This window comes from Procambarus clarkii, chromosome 50 (genome assembly GCF_040958095.1).
Source record: "Procambarus clarkii isolate CNS0578487 chromosome 50, FALCON_Pclarkii_2.0, whole genome shotgun sequence".
NCBI classification, from domain to species: Eukaryota; Metazoa; Arthropoda; class Malacostraca; order Decapoda; family Cambaridae; genus Procambarus; species Procambarus clarkii.
The window spans coordinates 24,137,917-24,160,374 of NC_091199.1; the positions used below are offsets into that span (position 1 = coordinate 24,137,917).

General features: G+C 42.9%; 1 protein-coding gene across 1 annotated transcript; it reads left to right on the forward strand.

Annotated features, from left to right (window-relative positions):
• The first annotated feature begins 680 nt into the window (after window positions 1-680).
• LOC138351531 (galactoside 2-alpha-L-fucosyltransferase SEC1-like) lies at window positions 681-17,613 on the forward strand. Its single transcript, XM_069303335.1, has 3 exons — window positions 681-930; window positions 2,621-2,706; window positions 16,804-17,613. Exons 1-3 carry the CDS (start codon window positions 698-700, stop codon window positions 16,989-16,991), a joined length of 507 nt encoding a protein of 168 aa, XP_069159436.1. The 5' UTR covers window positions 681-697; the 3' UTR covers window positions 16,992-17,613.
• Window positions 17,614-22,458: the final 4,845 nt, after the last annotated feature.

The following is a 22,458-nucleotide window of genomic DNA, read 5'->3' on the forward strand; positions in this document are numbered from 1 at the left end:
GGGTCTTGAAAGTTATTGTTAATAGAAACGTTGAACATTATTGAATAACTATTACGTATGAATATGGAATGTGTGAGTCTCATCACTGAGGATGGGAAGAGTGAACATTGTTCTGTACGTCTTAATGTGTGTGTCACATCACTGAAGATGGGAACAGTGATCATTGCTCTGTACGTCTAAATGTGTGTGTCCTATCACTGAAGATGGGAACAGTGATCACTGTTCTGTACGTCTAAATGTGTGTCCCAAAAATGAAGATGGGAACAATAAACATTGCTCTGCACGTCTAAATGTGTGTGTCACACCACTGAGGATGGGAAGAGTGAACATTGTTCTGTACATCTAAATGTGTGTGTCCCATCACTGAAAATAAGAACAGTGTACATTGAGTGAGTCTGACACTGCGGTAATCCAATACTCTGACCTGTGTCTGTGTTCCCTCCAGGCGGCCATTTCTCAAGAATTGAATGCTTCACTGGTGGTGATCTTCCCCAAGCTCAGCCTACCGGTTGCTGCCGGCGAGTGCTATCCTCGCCTCACTCAGCACGAATCATTCGCAAGCTTGTACATGAAGCTGTTTGCCAAGAGCGCAGGAATCAGTGATAGAACACTCTACGACACCCAGCTCTACCCGTACCCGCTCCAGCAGTCTGTCTACATCAGCGACTTCCCCTGTCCTTCTCACATTCTCATCACTATGAGAGATCACTTTCGCCAGGAGTTCACCTTCAACCAGCGGATTCTGAATGAAGCTAAGGCCCAGGTTGCTGCCGCTCTTAAAGCAGTGAACAACCTGGCCCTGACCAACGCCACCATAGTGACCGTCCACGTGCGCAGGACCGACTACCTCGCTCACGTCCAAAACTATTATGGCCAAAGTCCTGTCAAAGATATATACTATCAACGGGCATTTAATTTCTTCAGGAACAGGTGAGTGGAGACGTTGAGTTATTTCACTGTGTCATGGCAAGTCCTGTGTAACAGTGTGATTATCCTCACAGATCGACCACCTCTGTGATGCTCCGAGCACCTCAGCTTGACCACCTCTGTGATGCTCCGAACACCTCAGCTTGACCACCTCTGTGATGCTCCGAACACCTCAGCTTGACCACCTCTGTGATGCTCCGAACACCTCAGCTTGACCACCTCTCTGATGCTCCGAGCACCTCAGCTTGACCACCTCTGTGATGCTCCGAACACCTCAGCTTGACCACCTCTGTGATGCTCCGAACACCTCAGCTTGACCATCTCTGTGATGCTCCGAACACCTCAGCTTGACCACCTCTCTGATCCTCCGAACACCTCAGCTTGACCACCTCTCTGATCCTCCGAACACCTCAGCTTGACCACCTCTGTGATGCTCCGAACACTTCAGCTTGACCACCTCTCTGATGCTCCGAACACCTCAGCTTGACCACCTCTCTGATGCTCCGAGCACCTCAGCTTGACCACCTCTCTGATCCTCCGAACACCTCAGCTTGACCACCTCTCTGATCCTCCGAACACCTCAGCTTTATTTGATTATTAATTCACTTTCTCTTCACCTTCCTGCCCTTCTCATCACTTTCTCTTCCCTCTGCTGACCTGCACATCACATTTTCTTCACCCGCTTAACCTGCACATCACTTTCTCTTCTCTCTCCTGCCAGGCACATCATCTTCTCTTCACTCTCCTGCCCTCCGCATCACTTTCTCTTCGCACTCCTGCCCTTCACACCACTTTCTCTTCACCGTCCTACCCATCACATCACTTTGTCTTCTCCCTCTCCCCTTCACATCACTTTCATTTCACCCTCCTGCCTTTAACATCACTTTCTCTTCTCCTTCCAGCCCTTCACATCACTTTCTCTTCGCTCTCCTAACCTGCACATCATTTTCTCTTCTCCCTCGTGCCCTTATCATCATTTTTTTTCACCCTCCTGCCCTGCGCAATGCTTTCTCTTCTCCTCTCTTCACATTTCTTTTTTTTTTCTCCCTCCCAAACCTTCACCTATATCATTGGTCGGTGAAACCACCCAATTACGATTATAACCTACATAATAGACTAACCAATTATGTTTGCAGCCCAGATAATAGGCCAACCAATGATGTTTGTAACCCACAGAATAAACTAACTAATAATGTTTGTAACCCTCATAATAGGCCAACCAATGATGTTTATATCTCACACAATAGACCAACCAATGATTTTTGTAACCTGCATAATAGACAAACCAATTATGTTTATATTCCACATAATAGACCAACCAATGATGTTTATAGCCCACATAATAGACATACCAATGATGGTTGTAACCCACATAATAGACCATCCAATTATGTATAGCCCCACATAATAGACTAACCAATGATATTTATAACCCATATAATAGACCAACCAATGATGTTTATAACCCATATAATAGACCAACCAATTATTGTTGTAACACACATAATAGACTACCCATTGAAGTTTGTAACCCACATAATAGACCAAACAATTATGTTTATAGCCCACATAAAAGCCCAACCAGTGACGCTTATAACCTTAATTATAGATCAACCAAAGATGTGTGTAACACACATAATAGACCAACCAATGATGAACAGAACAATTAATCCGGTGTTCTTGTGTTCCTCAGAACAAACAATCCGGTGTTTGTGGTGACTAGTGACGACCCAGAGTGGTGCAAGAAGAACTTTAGAGACAAGGATATTGTTTATGGTGGTGAGTATTGTTGTGGTGATGAGTATTGTTGTGGTGATGAGTATTGTTGTGGTGGTGAGTATTGTGATGGTGGTGAGTATTGTTGTGGTGGTGAGTATTGTTGTGGTGGTGAGTATTGTGGTGGTGGTGAGTATTGTTGTGGTGGTGGTGAGTATTGTGGTGGTGGTGAGTACTGTGGTGGTGGTGAGTATTGTGGGGATGGTTAGTATTGTGGTGGTGGTGAGTATTGTGGTGGTGGTGAGTATTATGGTGGTGGTGAGTATTGTGGTGCTGGTGAGTATTGTTGTGGTGGTGAGTATTATGGTGGTGGTGAGTATTGTGGTGCTGGTGAGTATTGTGGTGGTGGTGAGTATTGTTGTGGTGGTGAGTATTGTGGTGGTGGTGAGTATTGTGGTGGTGGTGAGTATTGTGGTGGTGGTGAGTATTGTGGTGGTGGTGAGTATTGTTGTGGTGGTGAGTATTGTGGTGGTGGTGAGTATTGTGGTGGTGGTGAGTATTGTGGTGGTGGTGAGTATTGTTGTGGTGGTGAGTATTGTTGTGGTGGTGAGTATTGTGGTGGTGGTGAGTATTGTGGTAGTAGTGAGTATTGTGGTGGTGGTGAGTATTGTGTTGGTGGGGAGTATTGTGGTGGTGGTGAGTATTGTGGTGATAGTGAGTATTGTGGTGGTAGAGAGTATTGTGGTGGTGGGGTGTATTGTGGTGGTGGTGAGTATTGTGGTGGTGGTGAGTATTGTGGTGGTGGTGAGTATTGAGGTGGTGGTGAGTATTATGGTGGTGGTGAGCATTATGGTTGTAGTGAGTATTATGGTTGTAGTGAGTATTTTGGTGGTGGTGAGTATTGTGGTGGCAGTGAGTATTTTGGTGGTAGGGAGTATTGTGGTGGTAGTGAGTATTGTGGTGGTGGGGAGTATTGTGGTGGTGGTGAGTATTGCGGTGGTAGTGAGTATTGTGGTGGTGTTGAGTATTGTGGTGGTGGTGAGTATTGTGGTGGTAGTGAGTATTGTGGTAGTGGTGAGTATTGTGGCAGTGATGAGTACTGTGGTGGTGGTGAGTATTGTGGTGATGGTGAGTATTGTGGTGGTGATGGTGAGTATTTTTGTGGTGGTGAGTTTTGTGGTAGTGGTGAATATTGTGGCAGTGGTGAGTATTGTGGTCGTGGTGAGTATTGTGGTGGTGGTGAGTATTTTGGTGGTGGTATGTATTGTGGTGGTGAGTAATGTGGTGGTGAGTATTGTGGTGGTGATGGTGAATATTGTTGTGGTGACGGTGGTTAGTGGAGGTGGTGGCAGTTAGTGGTGACGGTGGTTAGTAGTAGTGGTGCTTAGTGATAATGAGAGTGTTAGCTAATGTTGTGGTGGTACTTTGTGGTTGGTGATGGTGGTTAATGAATGTAGTGGTGGAGCTGCTTAGTGATCGTGATGTTGGTTAGTTGAGTTGGTTGTGGTGATGCTTAGTGATGGTGTTTAGTGGTGGTGGTGGTACTTAGAGATGGAGATGGCTGTTATCTCTGGTGGTGGTGTTGCTTAGAGATTGTGATGGTGGTTAGTGGTGGTGGTGCATAGTGATGGAAATTGTGATGCTGACAACCTACCTTGAGGTTGCCTTCAGAGGATTCCGGGGCTTAGCGTTTCAGCGGTCTGGTGGCTGACAAGGTCACTGCTGAAGTAGGACTGTTAATCTGTTCGCTGACAAGGTCACTGCTCAAGTAGGACTGTTTAACTGGTCCCTGGCAAGGTCATTACTGAAGTAGGACTGTTTAACTAGTCGCTGGGAAGGTCACTGCTGCAGTGGGACTGTTTAACTGATCGCTGACAGTAGTAGGGAGTGCGTCGCACACACGATTTTTTTTTTTAATATCCCTTGTGAGGCGCCGTGAGTTCCGGGTAATATTTCCAGAGTTAAAGACCGAAATTTTTCAAAGACCATTTTCGGATTAAGCGGTCATAAAAGTTTGTTAGGAAAATCTCATAGAAAAATAGAGGGGCAAAGTTCGCTCATATATTACTGAGAATAAACTCTAAGGTCTTTTTTTTTTTAAATCACTCATTTGGAGTTAAAGAGTTTTTATGGTGAAAATTCAGACCAAAAATCACTCACTGGAGCTGAAGAATTCTTATGGGAGAAATTCAAAATTTTCAGAGTTCAGTTTTAGGAAAATATTTCAGAGTTTGCACAATCAAAGGAGTTTATTTTTTTTTATTTTCGATTGTAAGATCAAAATTTGGAAAAAAGACCATTTTCAGAGAATATTGTCATTAAAGTTTTGTTAAGTAAAATAGACATCTTAGCTGTATGTTTTAGTTATTATTGCCATTTACAGCTGTTTCACCTGTAAAAAGACCGAAAATTATTCAGAGACCATTTGAAGACCAAAAATATGAAAGAGACCATTTGAAGACCGAAACTTAACAGAGTCCACTTTGAGACCAAAATTCGTCAGGGGTTCATTTTAAGGCCAAAATTTGAGTCCAGTTCATAACCGAAAAATAGGCAGAGTTTGTTTGAAGACCGAAATTTGACAGAGCCCACTTCAAGGCCAAACTTAATACGAGTCCACTTTGAGACCAAAATATTTCAGAGTTTTACTTATACATGCATTCTTAGAGTTCTTATGGAGGAAATTCAATTATTATCAGAGTCCAGTTTAGACCCAAAAAATTGACAGAGCCCAATTTAAGACCAAATTTGTTAGAGACCCCATTTATAAGTGTAGTTTCGCTACTAACATCCCAATGTTAGCCCTAACGTTTTGCTAGGCCAAAACACAGTATCAAATTTACCAAGTCATTCTTTTCTTAACGTTCCTTAACTAAAATAACAGTTTTCTCATAGTTAAATAGTCAAAGGAAACTTTCCAACACTGTCCATAACTAACTTTATCCATCGGCAATCAACTAAAAAATAGTCACTGTCACCATTTCTTAACTAAACTTATTCACCAATCAACAGAAAATAGCTATGTTCGTCATCTTTTCTTGTCATTGCTTAACTAAAATATCACATCTCTTAGCTGAAAATAGTCTAGTGTAGCTTCGTTCAACACTTTCTTAACTGACAGTATACTTCATAGAGTAAGAAACATAGTCAAAAAACACTCTTCGAGACTTCAGGGACACACACCCAAAGACACTCTTCAAGACATCAAAGATACTCTTCGAGATATCAAAGACTTTCTTCGAGACATCAAAGACACTCTTTGAAACATCCAGGACACACTCAGATACATAAAAATACTCTTCGAGACATCAAAGACACTCGCAGAGACATCAAAATACTCTCAAGGACACCAATAACACGCCCAAAGACACCAATAACACACGAAAAGACGTCAATAACGCACTCAAAGGCATAATAACGCACTCAAAGACATCAAATACACAATCAAACACATTAATAATGCACTCAAAGACATCAAAATACTACTCAAGTCCTCAAAGTTTTTCTTAAAGACGTCAAAATACTACTCATGTCCACAAAAATTATTCTCAGATTCATCAAAAGGGAATCTCAATCATCAAAGTTATTATCAGTCATCAAAATTATTCTCAGTCATCAAATGTTAATCTCAGTCATCAACGTTACTCTCAGAGACATCAAAAGTTATTCTCAGAGACGTCAAAAGTTATTCTGTCATCAAATTTGATCGCAATCACTTTTCTTCGTTCATCAATGTTGTTCTCTAAGACATCAATGTTGTTCTCTAAGACATCAATGTGGTTCTCTGAGACATTATGGGGAACTGATTCGTGATATTTATATTTATTTAATTTATATGAATTTATATAGAATTTATATTTACATTAATTTATATATTTTGATAGCAATTTGTATGAGGTTTAGCAGACTGTATTTCTGCAATATTCTCACAAATCGACTCCTACCACATTAGGGGGGGGGGTATATTAAATTTATATATGCAGCCAATCAAACTATAGGATTAAACTACATATACTATCAATGAATATTTAGAAGCCTTATCTAATTGTATGGTAGTCTTAGTACACACTGTATGAATACGGATGTTGACACCAAATAATCCTCATAGTTGAGAGACTAGCATCCACCCATATACTGATGTACCAAGATTAATTCTTGCTTCCTCTTCTATACCTGTTAAAAGGACACGTGCTGTAGAGAAAGAATCCTATATATGACAGCTATATCGGAGGAAAAACTGTATATCAGAGAAGATAAGGACCAAGGAATAATTACCTGGATGATGTCACTTGTCATGCGTGCTAACCGAAATTAATCTTATCTACCTAACATTACTGGCCAATAATAACTAGACAGAATTTCGGAAAGACACTTACCTTGTTTAGATGTTGACTGCGTGTTGATGATGGTAGAAGCACTAATTTGATATCCATAACACTCCGTCTAAGGGAGAATTATAGGAGCTGAACTCGCTCCAAGAGACTATGATCTTAAACAATGGCCGACCTCTTTCCCACCACTGACGCTTGGCTCTTCTTATTCAGATGTCAATAATTGGTAGAAAGGTCACATTTAATCTATTTTAGTACTGATAATTAAGTTATTTGATATTAAAAGTCCAAAGACTGCTGTATTAAGAATAATTCCCAACAGAATAACTGGGGAATTTATAGCGCTATGTGGTAATGATATCCCGTTTTCTATTGACGGAAAATTCTACTATGCTACAATTTCTATGGGTTAACTTGTGTATATAACACAGTAGCAATATTATCTGCATATTGTATTCAGTATTGGTAAATGGTGTCGGACTCTTCCTAAGACATCTTCAGGCATTAAATAACGCTCTGTATTGTAACTATTTCAGCTTTTCATAACAAACTTGTACTTCAGTTAAAATAGTCCAGCCACTTGTGCTGGACGGTAGAGCGACGGTCTCGCTTCATGCAGGTCGTCGTTCAATCCCCGACCGTTCAAGTGGTTGGGCGCCATTCTTCCCCCCACCCCCCCCCCCCCCCCGGTCACATTCCAAATCCATATCCTGTTTCCCTCCCAGTGCTATACAGTCGTGATGGCTTGGCGCTTTACCCCAATAGTTCCCTTCCCTTCAGTTAAAATATATTTTCTTAGTCACTTTATCTTAAAACTGTTCTCTGAACAAAAATGCATAACCATACCTAACCTAACTTACCTGTACTAACCTATTCCTTCCCTACCTGATGTAACTTACCTAATCAAACTAACCTACCTTACCTGTACTAACCCATTCCTTCCCTACCTGATGTAACTTACCTAATCAAACTTATCTAACCTAATCTTACCTCACCTAAACTAACCTTACTAAATTTAACTTACACAACTCATCCTAAATTAACTAACTTAACTTACCTAACTTAACCTAACCTAACTTACTTAATCTAACCTAACTTATCGTAACTTACCTAACCTAACCGAACTTAACTTATCGTAACTTACCTAACCTAACCGAACTTAACTTACCTAACCTATACTAACTAAACATAATGTAGCCTAACATAACTTATTGTAGCCTACCTAAACTAACCTAACTCACCTAACCTATCCAAACTTAACATAACTTACCTAACCTAACTTAACATAACTTACCTAACCTAACTTAACTTGCATAACCAAACCAAACTTAACTTTCATAGCCTAACTTAACTTATCTAATCTGTCTTAACTTAACTTAACTTACCTAACCTAACCTAACTTAGCATAACTTACCTAACCTAACTTAAATTGCATAACCTATCCTAACCTAACTAACCTAACCTAACTTACCTAACCTAACCTAACTTACCTATCCTAACCTAACTTACCTTGTATAACCTAACCTAACTTAACTAGCCTAACCTAAATTAACTTACCTAACCTATCCTAACTTAATATAACTAACCTAACCTAGGCTAACTTAACTTACCCAACCTAGCCTAACATATCTCACCTAACATAACTTACCTAACATAATCTAAATTAACTTACCTAACCTATCCTACCTTAACTTACCTAACCTAACCTAACTAAACATAACTTACCTAACCTAACTTAACTTACATAACCTAACTTACCTAACTTAACTTAGCTTACCTAACCTAACCTTTCTAACTTAACATAACTTACCTAACCTAACCTAACCTAACTTACCAATCCTGACCTAACCACTGTACATAACTTACTGACTTAACTTACATAATGTAACATTACTTATCTACCCTCACCTACCTAACCCCCTCCACCTATGGTAACTTACCTAACATAACTTACCGAAAATGGCATGACCTAACTTACCTAGTCCAACTCATCCACCCAGACATGGCCTAACTTACCTAGTCCAACTCATCCACCCAGACATGACCTAACTTACATAAATATTCCTTCTGTGTTTTTTTTGTGTGTGTGTGTGTTTCGCCAATCAATGTCTCATATTCATTTGTTCGTTTCATGGACTAATTTCTCAAATGTTCATTTATGCATTTCAAGGATTATTTGTTAAGGTTAGGGTATTTTAGCATTTAAAGGGATATTTGTTAGATGTGTCAGTTTTGCACTTTGTGTCTTTTTTTACTTAAACTTCGTCAAGTTGCTCATAAGTTGTATTTATTGTGTTGGATATAATTTGTTCTTCTTCTCCACCCTTTAACCTAACCTTTCAGATGTAGTTTATTGTTTTGGACATATTTGGTTGAATATATTATCCATAACCTAACCTTTTAGATATAGTTTTTTTTATCCTCTTTATACATTTTTACCCAAAACCCATCTCCCCACTTAACCTTCCCACTTATCCCTCCCTTATTAATGAAGTTATATAAGAAAACAAAATAAAACAAGGAGGGAAGGATAAGTGGGAAGGTTAAGTGGGAAGATGGGTTTTGGGTAAAAATACACATTGAGGATGAACTCAAACTATATCTTAACTGTTAGGTTAAGGATAATATATTCAACAAAATGTCAAAACAATAAACTACATCTGAAAGGTTAGGTTAAAGGGTGGAGAATAAGAACAAATTATATTCAACGCAATAAATACAACCTATGAGGAACTTGACGAACTTTAAGCAAAAATAGACACAAAGCACATAAACTGACATTTCTAATAAATATCCTTTTAAATGCTAAAATACCCTAACCTTAACAAATAACCCTTGAAATGCATAAATGACCATTTGAGAAATTAATCCTTGAAACGAACAAATGAATATGAGACACTGATTGGCGAAACACAAAAAGAGCAGCAGGAATATTTATTATAAGTTAGGTCATGCCTGGTTGGGTGAGTTGGCTTAGGTAAATTAGGTCATATCAGTTTGGGTAAGTTGTGTTAGGTAAGTTACAGTTACATTAGGTGGAGGAGGTTAGGTAGGTGAGGGTAGATAATTTATGTTATGTTATGAAAGTTGAGTTAATAAATTATGTACGGTGGTTAGGTCAGGATGGTAAGATTATGTTAGGTTAGGTACGGTTAGATAAGTTATGTTAAGATAGTAAGGTTAGGTTAGGTTAGTTAAGTTTAGTTAGGTTAGGTAAGTTAGGCTAGGTATGTTAGGCTAGGTTAGGTTATGTAAGTTAAGTTAGGTTATGTAAGTTACGTTAAGTTAGGTTTGGTTAGGTAAGTTAAGTTAGGATAGGTTAGGTTAGGTAAGTTACATAAGGTTAGGTTAGGTAAGTTACATTAGGTTGGGTAAGTTAAGTTAGGCTAGGTAAGCTACCTTAAGTGAGGATAAATTAGGTTAGGTTAAGTAAATTAAGTTAGGTTAGGTTAAGTTAGGTTTGGTAAGATTAGTTAAGTTAGGTTTGATTATGTAAGTAAAATTTAGTAAGGTAAGGTAGGGTTAGTTTAGGTTATGTAAGTTTAGGTTAGGTAAGTTTGATTAAGTAAGTTACATCAGGTAAGGGAGGAATAGGTTATCTTGAGGTTATCTTGAGATGATTTCGGGGCTTTAGTGTCTCCACGGCCCGGTCCACGACCAGGCCTCCACCCTCAGGAAGCAGCCCGTGACAGCTGACTAACACCCAGGTACCTATTTTACTGCTTGGTAACAGGGGCATAGGGTGAAAGAAACTCTGCCCATTGTTTCTCGCCGACGCCTGGGATCGAACCCAGGACCACAGGATCACAAGACCAGCGTGCTGTCCGCTCGGCCGACCGGCTCCCCTACTAACATGTAGGTTAGTACAGATAAGTTAGGTTAGGTAGGGTTATGCATTTTTGTTCAGAGAACAGTTTTAAGATAAAGTGACTAAGAAAATATATTTTAACAGAAGTGCAAGTTTGTTATGAAAAGCTGAAATAGTTACATTAAAGAGCGCTATTTAATGCTTGAAGATGTCTTAGAGAACAACAGTGCTGTCTTATAGAACAACAATGATGTCCTAGAAAACAACATAGAAGTCTTAGAGAACAACATTGATGTCTTGGAGAACAACAATGATGAACGAAGGAGAGTGATTGAGATTAATTTTGATGAATGATAATAAGTTTTGATGTGTCTGAGAATAATTTTTGATATCTCTAAAAATAACGTTGATGACTGAAGTTACCTTTCGATGACTGAGAATATCTTTGATGACTCTGAAAATATCTTTGATGACTGAAAATAACTTTGATGATTGAGATTCACTTTTCATGACTCTAAGAATTATTTTTGAGGACATGAGTAGTATTTTGACGTCTTTGAGGTCATTATTAATGTATTTGATTGTGTATTTGATATCTTTGAGTGCGTTATTGACGTATTTTCGTGTGTTATTGGTGACTTTGGGCGTGTTATTAGAGTCCTTGAGAGTATTTTTTGATGTCTCCGAGTGTGTCTTTGATGTTTCGAAGGGTATTTTTTATGTTTCTGAGTGTGTCCTTGATGTCTCAAAGAGTGTCTTTGATGTCTCGAAGAGTATTTTTGATGCCTCTGAGTGTATCTTTGATGTTTCGAAGAGAAGAGAGTTCTTGATGTCTAGAAGAGTGTCTTTGAGTGTGTCCCTGATGTCTCGAAGAGTGTCTTTGACTATTTTTCTTACTCTATGAAGTATTCCGTTAGTTAAGAAAGTATTGAACGAAGCTACATTTGACTATTTTTAGTTGAGGGGAAGAATAATTTTAGTTACGAACAGTGTTGAACGAAGCTACACGAGACTATTTTCAGCTAAGAGAAGTGTTATTTTAGTTAAGCAATGACAAGAAAAGATGATGAACATGGCTATTTTCTGTTCATTGGCGAATAAGTTTAGTTAAGAAAAATTGAATATGACTATTTTTTAGTTGATTGTCGATGGATAAAGTTAGTTATGAACAGTGTTGAAAAGTTTCCTTTGACTATTTAGCTAAGAGAAAAAGGTTATTTTAATTAAGGAATGATTAAGAACAGAACGTCTTGGTAAATTTGTTACTGTATAAAGTGAAAATTTGTTTAAGAACAGTGTTGTGAAGTACATCCTGAAAACATAGAGAATATGACAAAGAATGTGGAAAACATGTAAGAGAAGGTGATGTACTTGTGAAGAACATGCTAAGAACACTGAGAATATGACAGATTGAGGAAAACATGTAAGAGAATACGATGAACACAGTGAACATATGGGGAAAATGACAAAGAACACAGAGAACATGTTAGAGAATGCGATGAAGACAGTGAACGTGAACGAGAATGAACACTGAACTTGTAAAAGAACATGATAAGATCACTGAGAACATGAATATTGTGTATACATGCTGTATTTCGTTAAATTCTGGGGAGGGAGGGAGGTTTGGATGAAGTTGGTGGAATGGGAGAGATGAAATGGGAGTAGGGGTGATGGAGAGATGAAGGTGGAGTAGGGGGAGGGAAGGGAGGGGAAGATAAGCGCGGGGGGGGGGGGGTTAGAGGAGTGGGGAGATAAGGACAAAAAGGGAGTTGGGGAAGGTATGAGAGGGGGAGGCAAGGGACAGGGGGGGGGGAGGTAAGGGAGGGAAACGTAAGGTGTGATTATTACATTGCTGAGTAAACGAGGGTAATGAAGGTAAGGTGCGATTTGACCATGTGATTTTATTACTGTGTGAATATTAGCTCGTTAGTGATTATTTACATAGCTGAGTTATAAAAGGGTATTAAAGGACAGGATGTTTACTTCTGTTAGACTGGACAGCGCCTTGATCTGAATTAATTTTGATGGACTAACTAGCGGAGGACAAGAACTGGAGCACAGTTAAAGTCTTGATCTTATTTCTACTACGATAGAAATATAGTGATCTTAAATTTCAGGGAATTTGGTCTGATAATAAAAAACTTGTCCAAATGAGCTAAGGCAGGGGACAAGAGCTATAGTTCGGTAACTCTATTTTTCTTTATTTCATAGTTAGAAGTATGTCTACTTTAAATTTCGGGAAAATTGGTTTGGTACTAAAGAACTAGTACAAATGAACTGAGGTGGGGGTCGTGAGTTGGAGTTTGGTTAATGTCTTCATTTATTTATTTTAGAGGGGTCTAAAATGTGTTGGGTTTTTAAATCTCAGGGGAATTGATCGGGTAATAAGTTGTAACTGTAAAGTTGGTGGAGGACAGGAGCTGGAACTCGGTAACTCTATTTTCTTTACTTTCTCAGTTAGAAATATGCCTGATGTACTTGTAGGCCCCTCCTAACCACTCTGCACACTCCGAGGTTAGGTTAGGGTTTGTAGGTTTCATTTCTTTGACCTGTAACCTGGGGCTGGTCCTCTCCCCCAGTTCGGTTGAGATGATCTACCTCCACAGTTGCTCTAACAAGGTGGTCCTTTATAGACTTACCTCGCCTCCAGACGATCATGGGTGGGTTTTCTTGGAACTTTACTCGGGATGGATGTTCACTGTACGTTTCCCCTCATCCATGTCCATACTTCCTGGAGTTTTATCTTAAGCTGTGCTGAAAGGTCGGGGAAGAAAAGAGTTGGGAGGATCCATCGCTTGTCTTCCTCTTCTTGTGTTCTAGGTCTGAGTAGCTCCGCCCTTGTTTTTTCTCTGAGTTTCTCCTGGGCCGCATGTATTATTGTCTCTGGGTAGTCTCTGTTCCTGAACATATCCCATAGATCATCAAGCTAGGAATATAGCGTCTCTTCTTTGCTGATAATCCGCTTGAGTCTGAGTCTAAGTGAGTAGGGTAGTGATTTCTTCAAGGCTAGTGGGTGGCTCGAGTCAAATTTCAGATACGTATCAAGGTTAGTCGGTTTATAGTATGCCTTCGTATGCAGATCCCTGGTTAGCTGGTCTATATACACTGTTGTATCTAGGAAATTTATCGTGTAGTCACTGTGTTCAAGGGTCAATTTAAGGTTTTCATAAACTGTATTTGATCATGAAAAGAAACCTTCTAGGCGCGGGAAACCGTCCTCAATTATTCCGAAGATGTCATCTATGTAACGGAAATATTCTGCCGGTCCGTCCTTCCTGTGGGATCGTTTCCTCTCGAACACTACATGCACAAATATTTCAGCGATTGCCACACTACTGGATGCTCCTATCGCTGTACCCTTCGTTTGCCGGTATGCCAGTCCTTCAAATTGCAAAAGGGTGTCTCTCATCACATGGAGGATGGCCTCCTCAAGAGTTTCTTTCGAGGGGGTCCTCCTTACTCCTACATCTCGAAGTTCCTGTCTGATTCTGGATCTGTTATTTGTAAAAAAAGATGCTACTACCTTTGCTGCTTCCCTCTGTGGTATGCTCGGGTAGAGCAATACCACATCCATGGAAAAAAGGCGGGCCCCTCCCGGAACGGGCCCTCTAATTTCTGCTATTTTCTTGACGAAATCCGTCGTATTCCTTCCGGTAGTAGGCGTAGCAAGGGGTTCAGACGGGGTGTGCAGATCCAGTCTACTGGCCTTGTTGGGGCCCAGCAGCCGCTTACAACCAGTCACCCTTGTCCTGTTGTTCATGTTCCTGTTGTTTCTTCTAGTGATTTATGGATCTTTGGTAAAAGGTAGAGGAGGAGAATGATGGATTCAAAGGCTAAGAAGAAATCTCTCGCACCTGCCTGCATGAGTCCTCGTTTCCCCTCCCCAGTTTTGTTTTCGAACAGCTTGAGAACTATCCCTTTACTCCTCGTTTGGGAGTTTCTAAGCGCCTCATCCTGGTTGTGTGTCTGTTTGTAGGCTGCAGTGTCTGCCAGGTGCCTCTCCATTTCGTGCTTGTAGTTGTCCTTTCTCCAGGCAACGACAGTGCCTCCCTTGTCCGCCGGCTTTGTCACAATATCCGTGCGTCCTTTCAGCGTTGATAGGGCGTCCCTCTCTTCTCTTGTGAGATTACAGTTGTGTCGCAATTCCGAACCGCGCTTGAGGTCCACCTTCATTTGCTGGATTACCGGTTTAAGGCCTACTAGGTTGTAGTTTGGGTACTGGACTGGTTTGTTGGGGTGGAGGTACCTAAAAGAGAGGGCGAGTTTAGTTCTTTTAATTGCTCTCTGTGACTTACCTTGCTCCGGCCGGAGGTTGCTCCAAACTTGGTTGATACTAGTTTCCGAGTTGTTGCACTGATCCTCTATCGTATCTTCTCTCTTCTTGCGCGCCGGAGGGCCTATCACGAACGTAAGCCCATTTTCCCACAGTTTTTTCTCCTGTTAAGTTAAGGGTACCGTAGAGACAACTGTCTGTTTCAGTTGTCCTCTTATCTGCCTTAACTCCTGTCGTTTTTTGGGTTTCTCCGATCTCCACCGTTCCACCCTTTGTCTCTGTCTCCTCCCTGTTGGTCTCAGTTCGTGCTGTTCCAGCACTTGGGTCGGTTGTTGTTCTCCTGGTTCCCATTGTTGCCTCTGCCCCTGTTTCTGTTTCTGAAAAAATTACTGTTTAACGTAATTGTAATTACGTAATTACTGAAATGACTGTTTAACTGGTCGAGGACAAGGCCACTTCTGCAGTAGGACTGTTTAACTGGTCACTGTCATGATAACTGCTGCAGTGGAACTGTTTAACTGGACGCTGACAAGACCACTGCGACAGTAGGACTGTTGTCAGTCGAACGCTGACAAGGTCCCGGTTGCAGTGGAACTGTTTAAATGGTCCATGGCAAGGCCACTGCGGCGATGTGACTGTTTAACTGGTCACTGACAATGCCACTGCTGCAGTGGGACTCTTTAACTGGTCGCTGACAAGGCCACTGCTGCAGTGGGACTGCTTAACTGGTCGCTGACAAGGCCACTGCGGCAGTGGGACTGTTTAACTGGTCGCTGACAAGACCACTTCTACAGTGGGACTGTTTAACTTGTCGCTGACAAGTTGTTGTTGTTTAAGACTCGCTACTTGGAACAAAAAGTTCCAAGCAGCCCGGGCTATGGTGAGCCCGTAGTTCTAAGCTGACAAGGTAAATGCAAACACAACTAGTTCTTGCCCCAGAAGTTGTGCTAGCACAAGTAGCACAACTTCTGGGGCTCCCCAGTGTTCTCTGTGTGGGGCAGGCCGGCGCTTGTCACCCTGAGGGACTCCTGGGGCTCCCCAGTGTTCTCTGTGTGTTGCGGGGCCGGCGCTTGTCACCCTGAGGGACTCCTGGGCCTCTCCAGTGTTCTCTGTGTGTTGCGGGGCCGGCGCTTGTCACCCTGAGGGACTCCTGGGCCTCCCCAGTGTTCTCTGTGTGTTGCGGGGCCGGCGCTTGTCACCCTGAGGGACTCCTGGGCCTCTCCAGTGTTCTCTGTGTGGGGCGGGGCCGGCGCTTGTCACCCTGAGGGACTCCTGGGGCTCCCCAGTGTTCACTGTGTGGGGCGGGGCCGGCGCTTGTCACCCTGAGGGACTCCTGGGGCTCCCCAGTGTTCTCTGTGTGGGGCGGGGCCGGCGCTTGTCACCCTGAGGGACTCCTGGGGCTCCCCAGTGTTCTCTGTGTGGGGCGGGGCCGGCGCTTGTCACCCTGAGGGACTCCTGAGGCTCACCAGTCATCTGCCTGTCTGTGTGTTTATTGGTCACGAGGTACATTAGCTTTCGATGATAAGCAACATTCATGTCGCCATTAGGGGTGGTGATTAAGCCTTCACAGGTACGTCGGGGCGCTTCGGATCGCACGATCGTCGTCGCCTCTAGGTCAACAACAACATGAAAGAGACTTTTGACCGCGACTGTACCTCCGGTGAATCCCATTCGCCATATGACATAAGCCATCACCTATAGCCATTTAAGGGTTAATGATCACTAAGTGACTCCTGTGTAATTTACAGGAGGGAAGGATCCTGTGGTGGACCTGGCTGTACTGTCCCTGGGCGACCACCACATCATTACTGACGGAACCTTTGGCTTCTGCGGCGCCTTCCTCGGGAGAGGCATCATCGTCTACCCTGAACCCACTGGCTGGCCTATTTATCCCTGCTTCAAAACACCGTTACTTCAACCCATCAGCAGGAGTTAGCGTCCACCATCAGCAGGAGTTAGCGTCCACCATCAGCAGGAGTTAGCGTCCACCATCAGCAAGAGTTAGCCTCCAACATCAGCGTATTGGCATGATTGGTGATATTTAGCGCCCTCTGATTATTCCGCACATTTGGTGGTGCTACATAGCCTTCCCGGTTTGGTGCCTTCATTTGATTATTACTTACTCCACCATCAGCCTCCACCATCAGCAGGAGTTAGCCTCCACCTTCAGCAGGAGTTAGCATCCACCATCAGCAGGAGTTAGCCTCCACCATCAGCAGGAGTTAGCCTCCATCATCAGCAGGAGTTAGCAACCACCATCAACTGCCTATTGTCACAGCAATATATTGTGTCACTTTAGACATTAATAAGATATACATGCAGGTCCCTACTGTGACAATAGTCAGATTGCTGTGACAATAGTCAGATTGCTGTGACAATAGTCAGATTGCTGTGACAATAGTCAGATTGCTGTGACAATAGAGTCGGATTCAGATTCCAAAGCCTATTATACCGAGAATCTTTTAGTTTAAAGCAGTGTAACTGTTCATTCCTTGTATTTATCATAATTTTACTGGAAATTTGTAAATGGTATTATTCTTCAACTTCATCATGTAGCAATTTCCCATTAATCACAACTCTTATGCTGAAGTTTTTTCTAATATCTATATGCGTCTTCTAAATCTAAATTCATTGCTTATTCCATTTTTTCTAATCCCTATTCAGAATTAATATATCATCAATTTTTATCATCCCTTTTCCTTCTGTACCAGAGTCTGATCTTCTCTCCCTCTGGTCTTGCAGCATCACTTAAGACTTTCCCTCACTTGTATCTCATCTTGAGATCTTATCTAGAGATGATTTCGGGGCTTAGCGTCCTCGCGGCTCGGTCCTCGACCAGGCCTCAATTTTGTTACACACACCCTGGAAGCAGCCCGTAGCAGCTGTCTAACTCCCAGATACCTATTTACTGCGAGGTGAATAGGAGCATCAGGGTGAAATAAACTCTGCTCATTTGTTTCCGCCTCCATTGGGGATCGAACCCGGAACTTCAGGACTACGATTCCGAAGCGCTGTCCACTCAACTGTCAGGCTCCTGCATATGTATAAGTGTACCCAGAGTCTGACCTTCTCTCCATCTGGTCTAGCAGCATCACATAAGACTTTCCCTTTCCCTTACCTGTATAAGCTGCCTTTAGATTTGGTAATATTTATCATAGAGATACTATAACAATAATAAAAATAATAATAATAATAATAATAATAATAATAATAATAATAATAATAATAATAATAATAATTCATTTATTCGAATGTGCATACATATGGACGTGAGAATTATTGTGATATTATTATGCCTGTGTGGACTCTGTCTCTGGTGAGGAGTGTTTGGATTTATACGGTGAGAAGCGATTTCTGACTTTGCCACTTTTCCAACCATTGTAACTAAAGTTTCAAGAAAAGTAATTGACTTTGCCATGTGTCATGTTATTGTGTACTCTAACGTCCATAGAAAATTATTGACGTTGTCACATTTCCAGTCATTTTGGGCTATGCCTAATTTAGCGAAGAGCTTAGACTTTGTCATTTGTAAGTCCAGTTGGGACTTAGTTTTTCTGAAGGCAAGTCAGAGTTCATTGACCTGTGATATTGATGTCCATGTTTAGACTTTATTCTTTAGACGTCACTCTGGTTATGTAACGTTCCCACCCATCATGTTTACAATCTTCAGCACGTCTTGAGCTGACTAGTGTATCAATGCTGTTTGGTGATTGTGGCCTAGTGACATCTAGCTGGTATGACTTGTGCTTTGTGTTGATTCACTTTATTGTTACTTGATTGTGAGTATGCTTAGAGAGATTTGTGTATATAAGAAACGGGGTCATGTAGATAAGTTTTCCCTAGTAAACTGTTGGATTTTACTTAGACTTTCACTTTACCCTAGACCTATTTACACTGAAATATATAAGGCCAGGTGGCACATTGATTTTTGAAGGAAAGCGCTAGACCACGAGCCTTTCTGTGGAGTCGTGACACGACAGTCACTAACTTGTGTACCATGCAAGGTTATGTACAAGACTGTGGGACAAAACAAGTATCACATCTGGAGACACGGGACATCGTGACACGCCAACAACATGGGTTCAGGGTATGGAAAGTTTTGCCTTACAGGTTTACTAGAAATCTACGACCAGGTGATGAAGATCAAGTAAGATTAGAAGGATGGGCAGACTGCATTTTCTTAAACTGTTGGAAAACCTTTGATGCAGTACCCCATAAAAGACTGATGTATAAGTTGGAGAAACAGGCAAGAGTAACTGGTGGGGTGCTCCAATGGATAACGGAGCACTTCCTAAGCAACAGGAAGCAGAGAGTTACTGTGAGAGAGATCGTTACTGAGTGAGATCGTTCAGAGGTTATATACTCATCCCTCTCTATGTTTGCTGATGATGCCAAGATTATGAGGATTCTCATTGGATTTTACAGCTAACTCTGACCTCCTGATGATGTAGGTACGCCTCTAATCCAAGAGGCGGCTAAGTACGTGGACACCAAGCATGTTATAAAAAACTTCAGGTTTCCCAACCCATTTACCCAAGCCATCAGTTTTAACAACACAAGTTTTGTTTATGCCACCGTTGACCAGTGCCTGACGCTTATTTCCAAGCCCACTAAACCCTCCAACTCCCCAATAACAAGACGTCATGACCAGGGGCAAACAGTCCACCGTGCAGAAGACGCAACAATAACACCTCGCCTCCAACCATGCAAAACAGAAACTATGGGGGCCATGGGCGGTCTAGTTACCGCTCGTTCATCCAAAGCGAGTTGTCAACACCGCGTCCGAATCCTTCTTGGCAACCCTACTCTCTCAGCTTGTGTGTAGTAGTCCTCCCTCTCATGACTCCAACGGTTCGCTTGAAGACCAGTGGCATCACAAACTAGACAAGGTTATTAAATGCCAGGCCAACACTATTGCAGACCAGCAGTCACAAATCAACGAGCTGATCCATACAATCGAACACCTGAGTGCTGAGGTCAGCACGATGAAACAGTCCCAAGAAGCCAGCAGTAATTAACAGGAAGCGACTACAAGCATTGAAAGCCCACTAAACTCACTCCCTGATCACCAAGCTAATTCCCAGGACTAACTGGAGCAGCAAACACCATCCCTAATCACCAAGCTTACTCCCAGGACCCACTGGAGTAGCAAACACCATCCCTGATCACCAAGCTAACTCCCAGTACCAACTGGAGCAGCAAATCCCATCCCTGATCACACAGCTAATTCCCAGAACCCACTGGAGAAGCAGACCCCATCCCTGATCACCAAGCTAACTCCCAGGACCGACTGGTGCAGCAAACACCATCTATGATCAACAAGCTAACTCCCAGGACCGACTGGTGCAGCAAACACCATCTATGATCAACAAGCTAACTCCCAGGACCCACTGGAGCAGCAAACACCATACTTGATCACCAAGCTAACTCCCAGGACCAACTGGAGCAGCAAACACCATCCATGATCACCAAGCTAACTCCCAGGACCGACTGGAGCAGCAAACACCATCCATGATCACCAAGCTAACTCCCAAGACCAGCTGGAGCAGCAAACACCATCCATGATCACCAAGATAACTCCCAGGACCGACTGGAGCAGCAAACACCATCCATGATCACCAAGCTAACTCCCAAGACCAGCTGGAGCAGCAAACACCATCCATGATCACCAAGATAACTCCCAAGACCAGCTGGAGCAGCAAACACCATCCATGATCACCAAGATAACTCCCAGGACCAGCTGGAGCAGGTAACGTTACGTGATTCAATGGTGCTGTTTACGTCAGTACTTCCTGGTGAATCTGAATGTGGAAACTATATTGACAATGTGATAGATAAGCTTTAGGAAAAGCTGGGTGTCTCCCTCCAACGTAATGACTTCTCAGCATCTCATAGAATAGGTAGGACTAATCACGAAGGCTCAAACAACAGAAAAATCTGTGTTAAACTAAATATTTAATGGAAAAATAAGGAGATTCTCAGATTAGCTGTGTCTCAGAGATCTGGGGTGTGATCAGCTGTGTCTCAGAGATCTGGGGTGTGATCAAATGTGTCTCAGAAATCTGGGGTCTGTGACAACGAATCCCTCACTTGAACAAGACTGGATCTTTTCTACAATTTGCGACCAGCTCGTCGTAACAATGGTTTCACCAATCAATGCTTTGTTAGAAATGGCATTATCATATCTAGGAAGTCTAGCTATAGTACAAGGTATGAATTAACTAATAAAGATCCGCAGAATACTTTCCCATCCCAGTGCTGGACAACAGAACAACTTCACCTCAGGGTCCCCCAAGCCTACACAAGGCAATACTTAATATCACCCTGTAACTTCTTCCTCTGTGTAGCGTAACATAAGCTTGGGAGGGGTGCTGGACCCCCTCCCATTGACACCATGGTCACTGGTGCCAATGGCAGCTAGGGAGGAGGTGCTGGAGCTGTTGACCATGGTCACTGGCGTTATTGGACGCTAGGGAGGTGCTGTTGACCATGGTCACTGGTGTGTAGAGCAGCTAGGATGCTGCTGGTGCTGTTGACCATGGCCACTGGTGTGTAGGGCAGCTAGGGAGGAGGTGCTGGTGGTGTTGACCATGGTCACTGGTGTGTAGGGCAGCTAGGGTGGTGGTGCTGGTGGTGTTGACCATGGTCACTGGTGTGTAGGGCAGCTAGGGAGGTGGTGCTGGTGCTGTTGACCATGGTCACTGGTGTGTAGGGCAGCTAGGGTGGAGGTGCTGGTGCTGTTGACCATGGTCACTGGTGTGTAGGGCAGATAAGGAGGAGGTCCTGGTGGTGTTGACCATGGTCACTGGTGTGTAGGGCAGCTAGGGAGGAGGTGCTGGTGCTGTTGACCATGGTCACTGGTGTGTAGGGCAACTAGGGAGGAGGTGCTGGTGCTGTTGACCATGGTCACTGGTGTGTAGGGCAGCTAAGGAGGAGGTCCTGGTGCTGTTGACCATGGTCACTGGTGTGTAGGGCAGCTAGGGAGGAGGTGCTGGTGGTGTTGACCATGGTCACTGGTGTGTAGGGCAGCTAGGGAGGAGGTGCTGGTGCTGTTGACCATGGTCACTGGTGTGTAGGGCAGCTATGGAGGAGGAGCTGGAGCTGTTGACCATGGTCACTGGTGTGTAGGGCAGCTAGGGAGGAGGTGCTGGTGGTGTTGACCATGGTCACTGGTGTGTAGGGCAGCTAGGGAGGAGGTGCTGGAGCTGTTGACCATGGTCACTGGTGTGTAGGGCAGCTGGGGTGGAGGTGCTGGAGCTGTTGACCATGGTCACTGGTGTGTAGGGCAGCTAGGGTGGAGGTGCTGGTGCTGTTGACCATGGTCACTGGTGTGTAGGGCAGCTGGGGTGGAGGTGCTGGTGCTGTTGACCATGGTCACTGGTGTGTAGGGCAGCTGGGGTGGA

Bases quoted from the DNA above. Each gene is read 5' to 3' on its own strand.
- LOC138351531 (XM_069303335.1), top strand. From the start codon at position 698: ATGAGAGATCACTTTCGCCAGGAGTTCACCTTCAACCAGCGGATTCTG. The intron at 931-2,620 runs GTGAGTGGAGAC...TGTGTTCCTCAG, and splicing joins TTTAATTTCTTCAGGAACAG to AACAAACAATCCGGTGTTTG. The intron at 2,707-16,803 runs GTGAGTATTGTT...TGTAATTTACAG, and splicing joins CAAGGATATTGTTTATGGTG to GAGGGAAGGATCCTGTGGTG.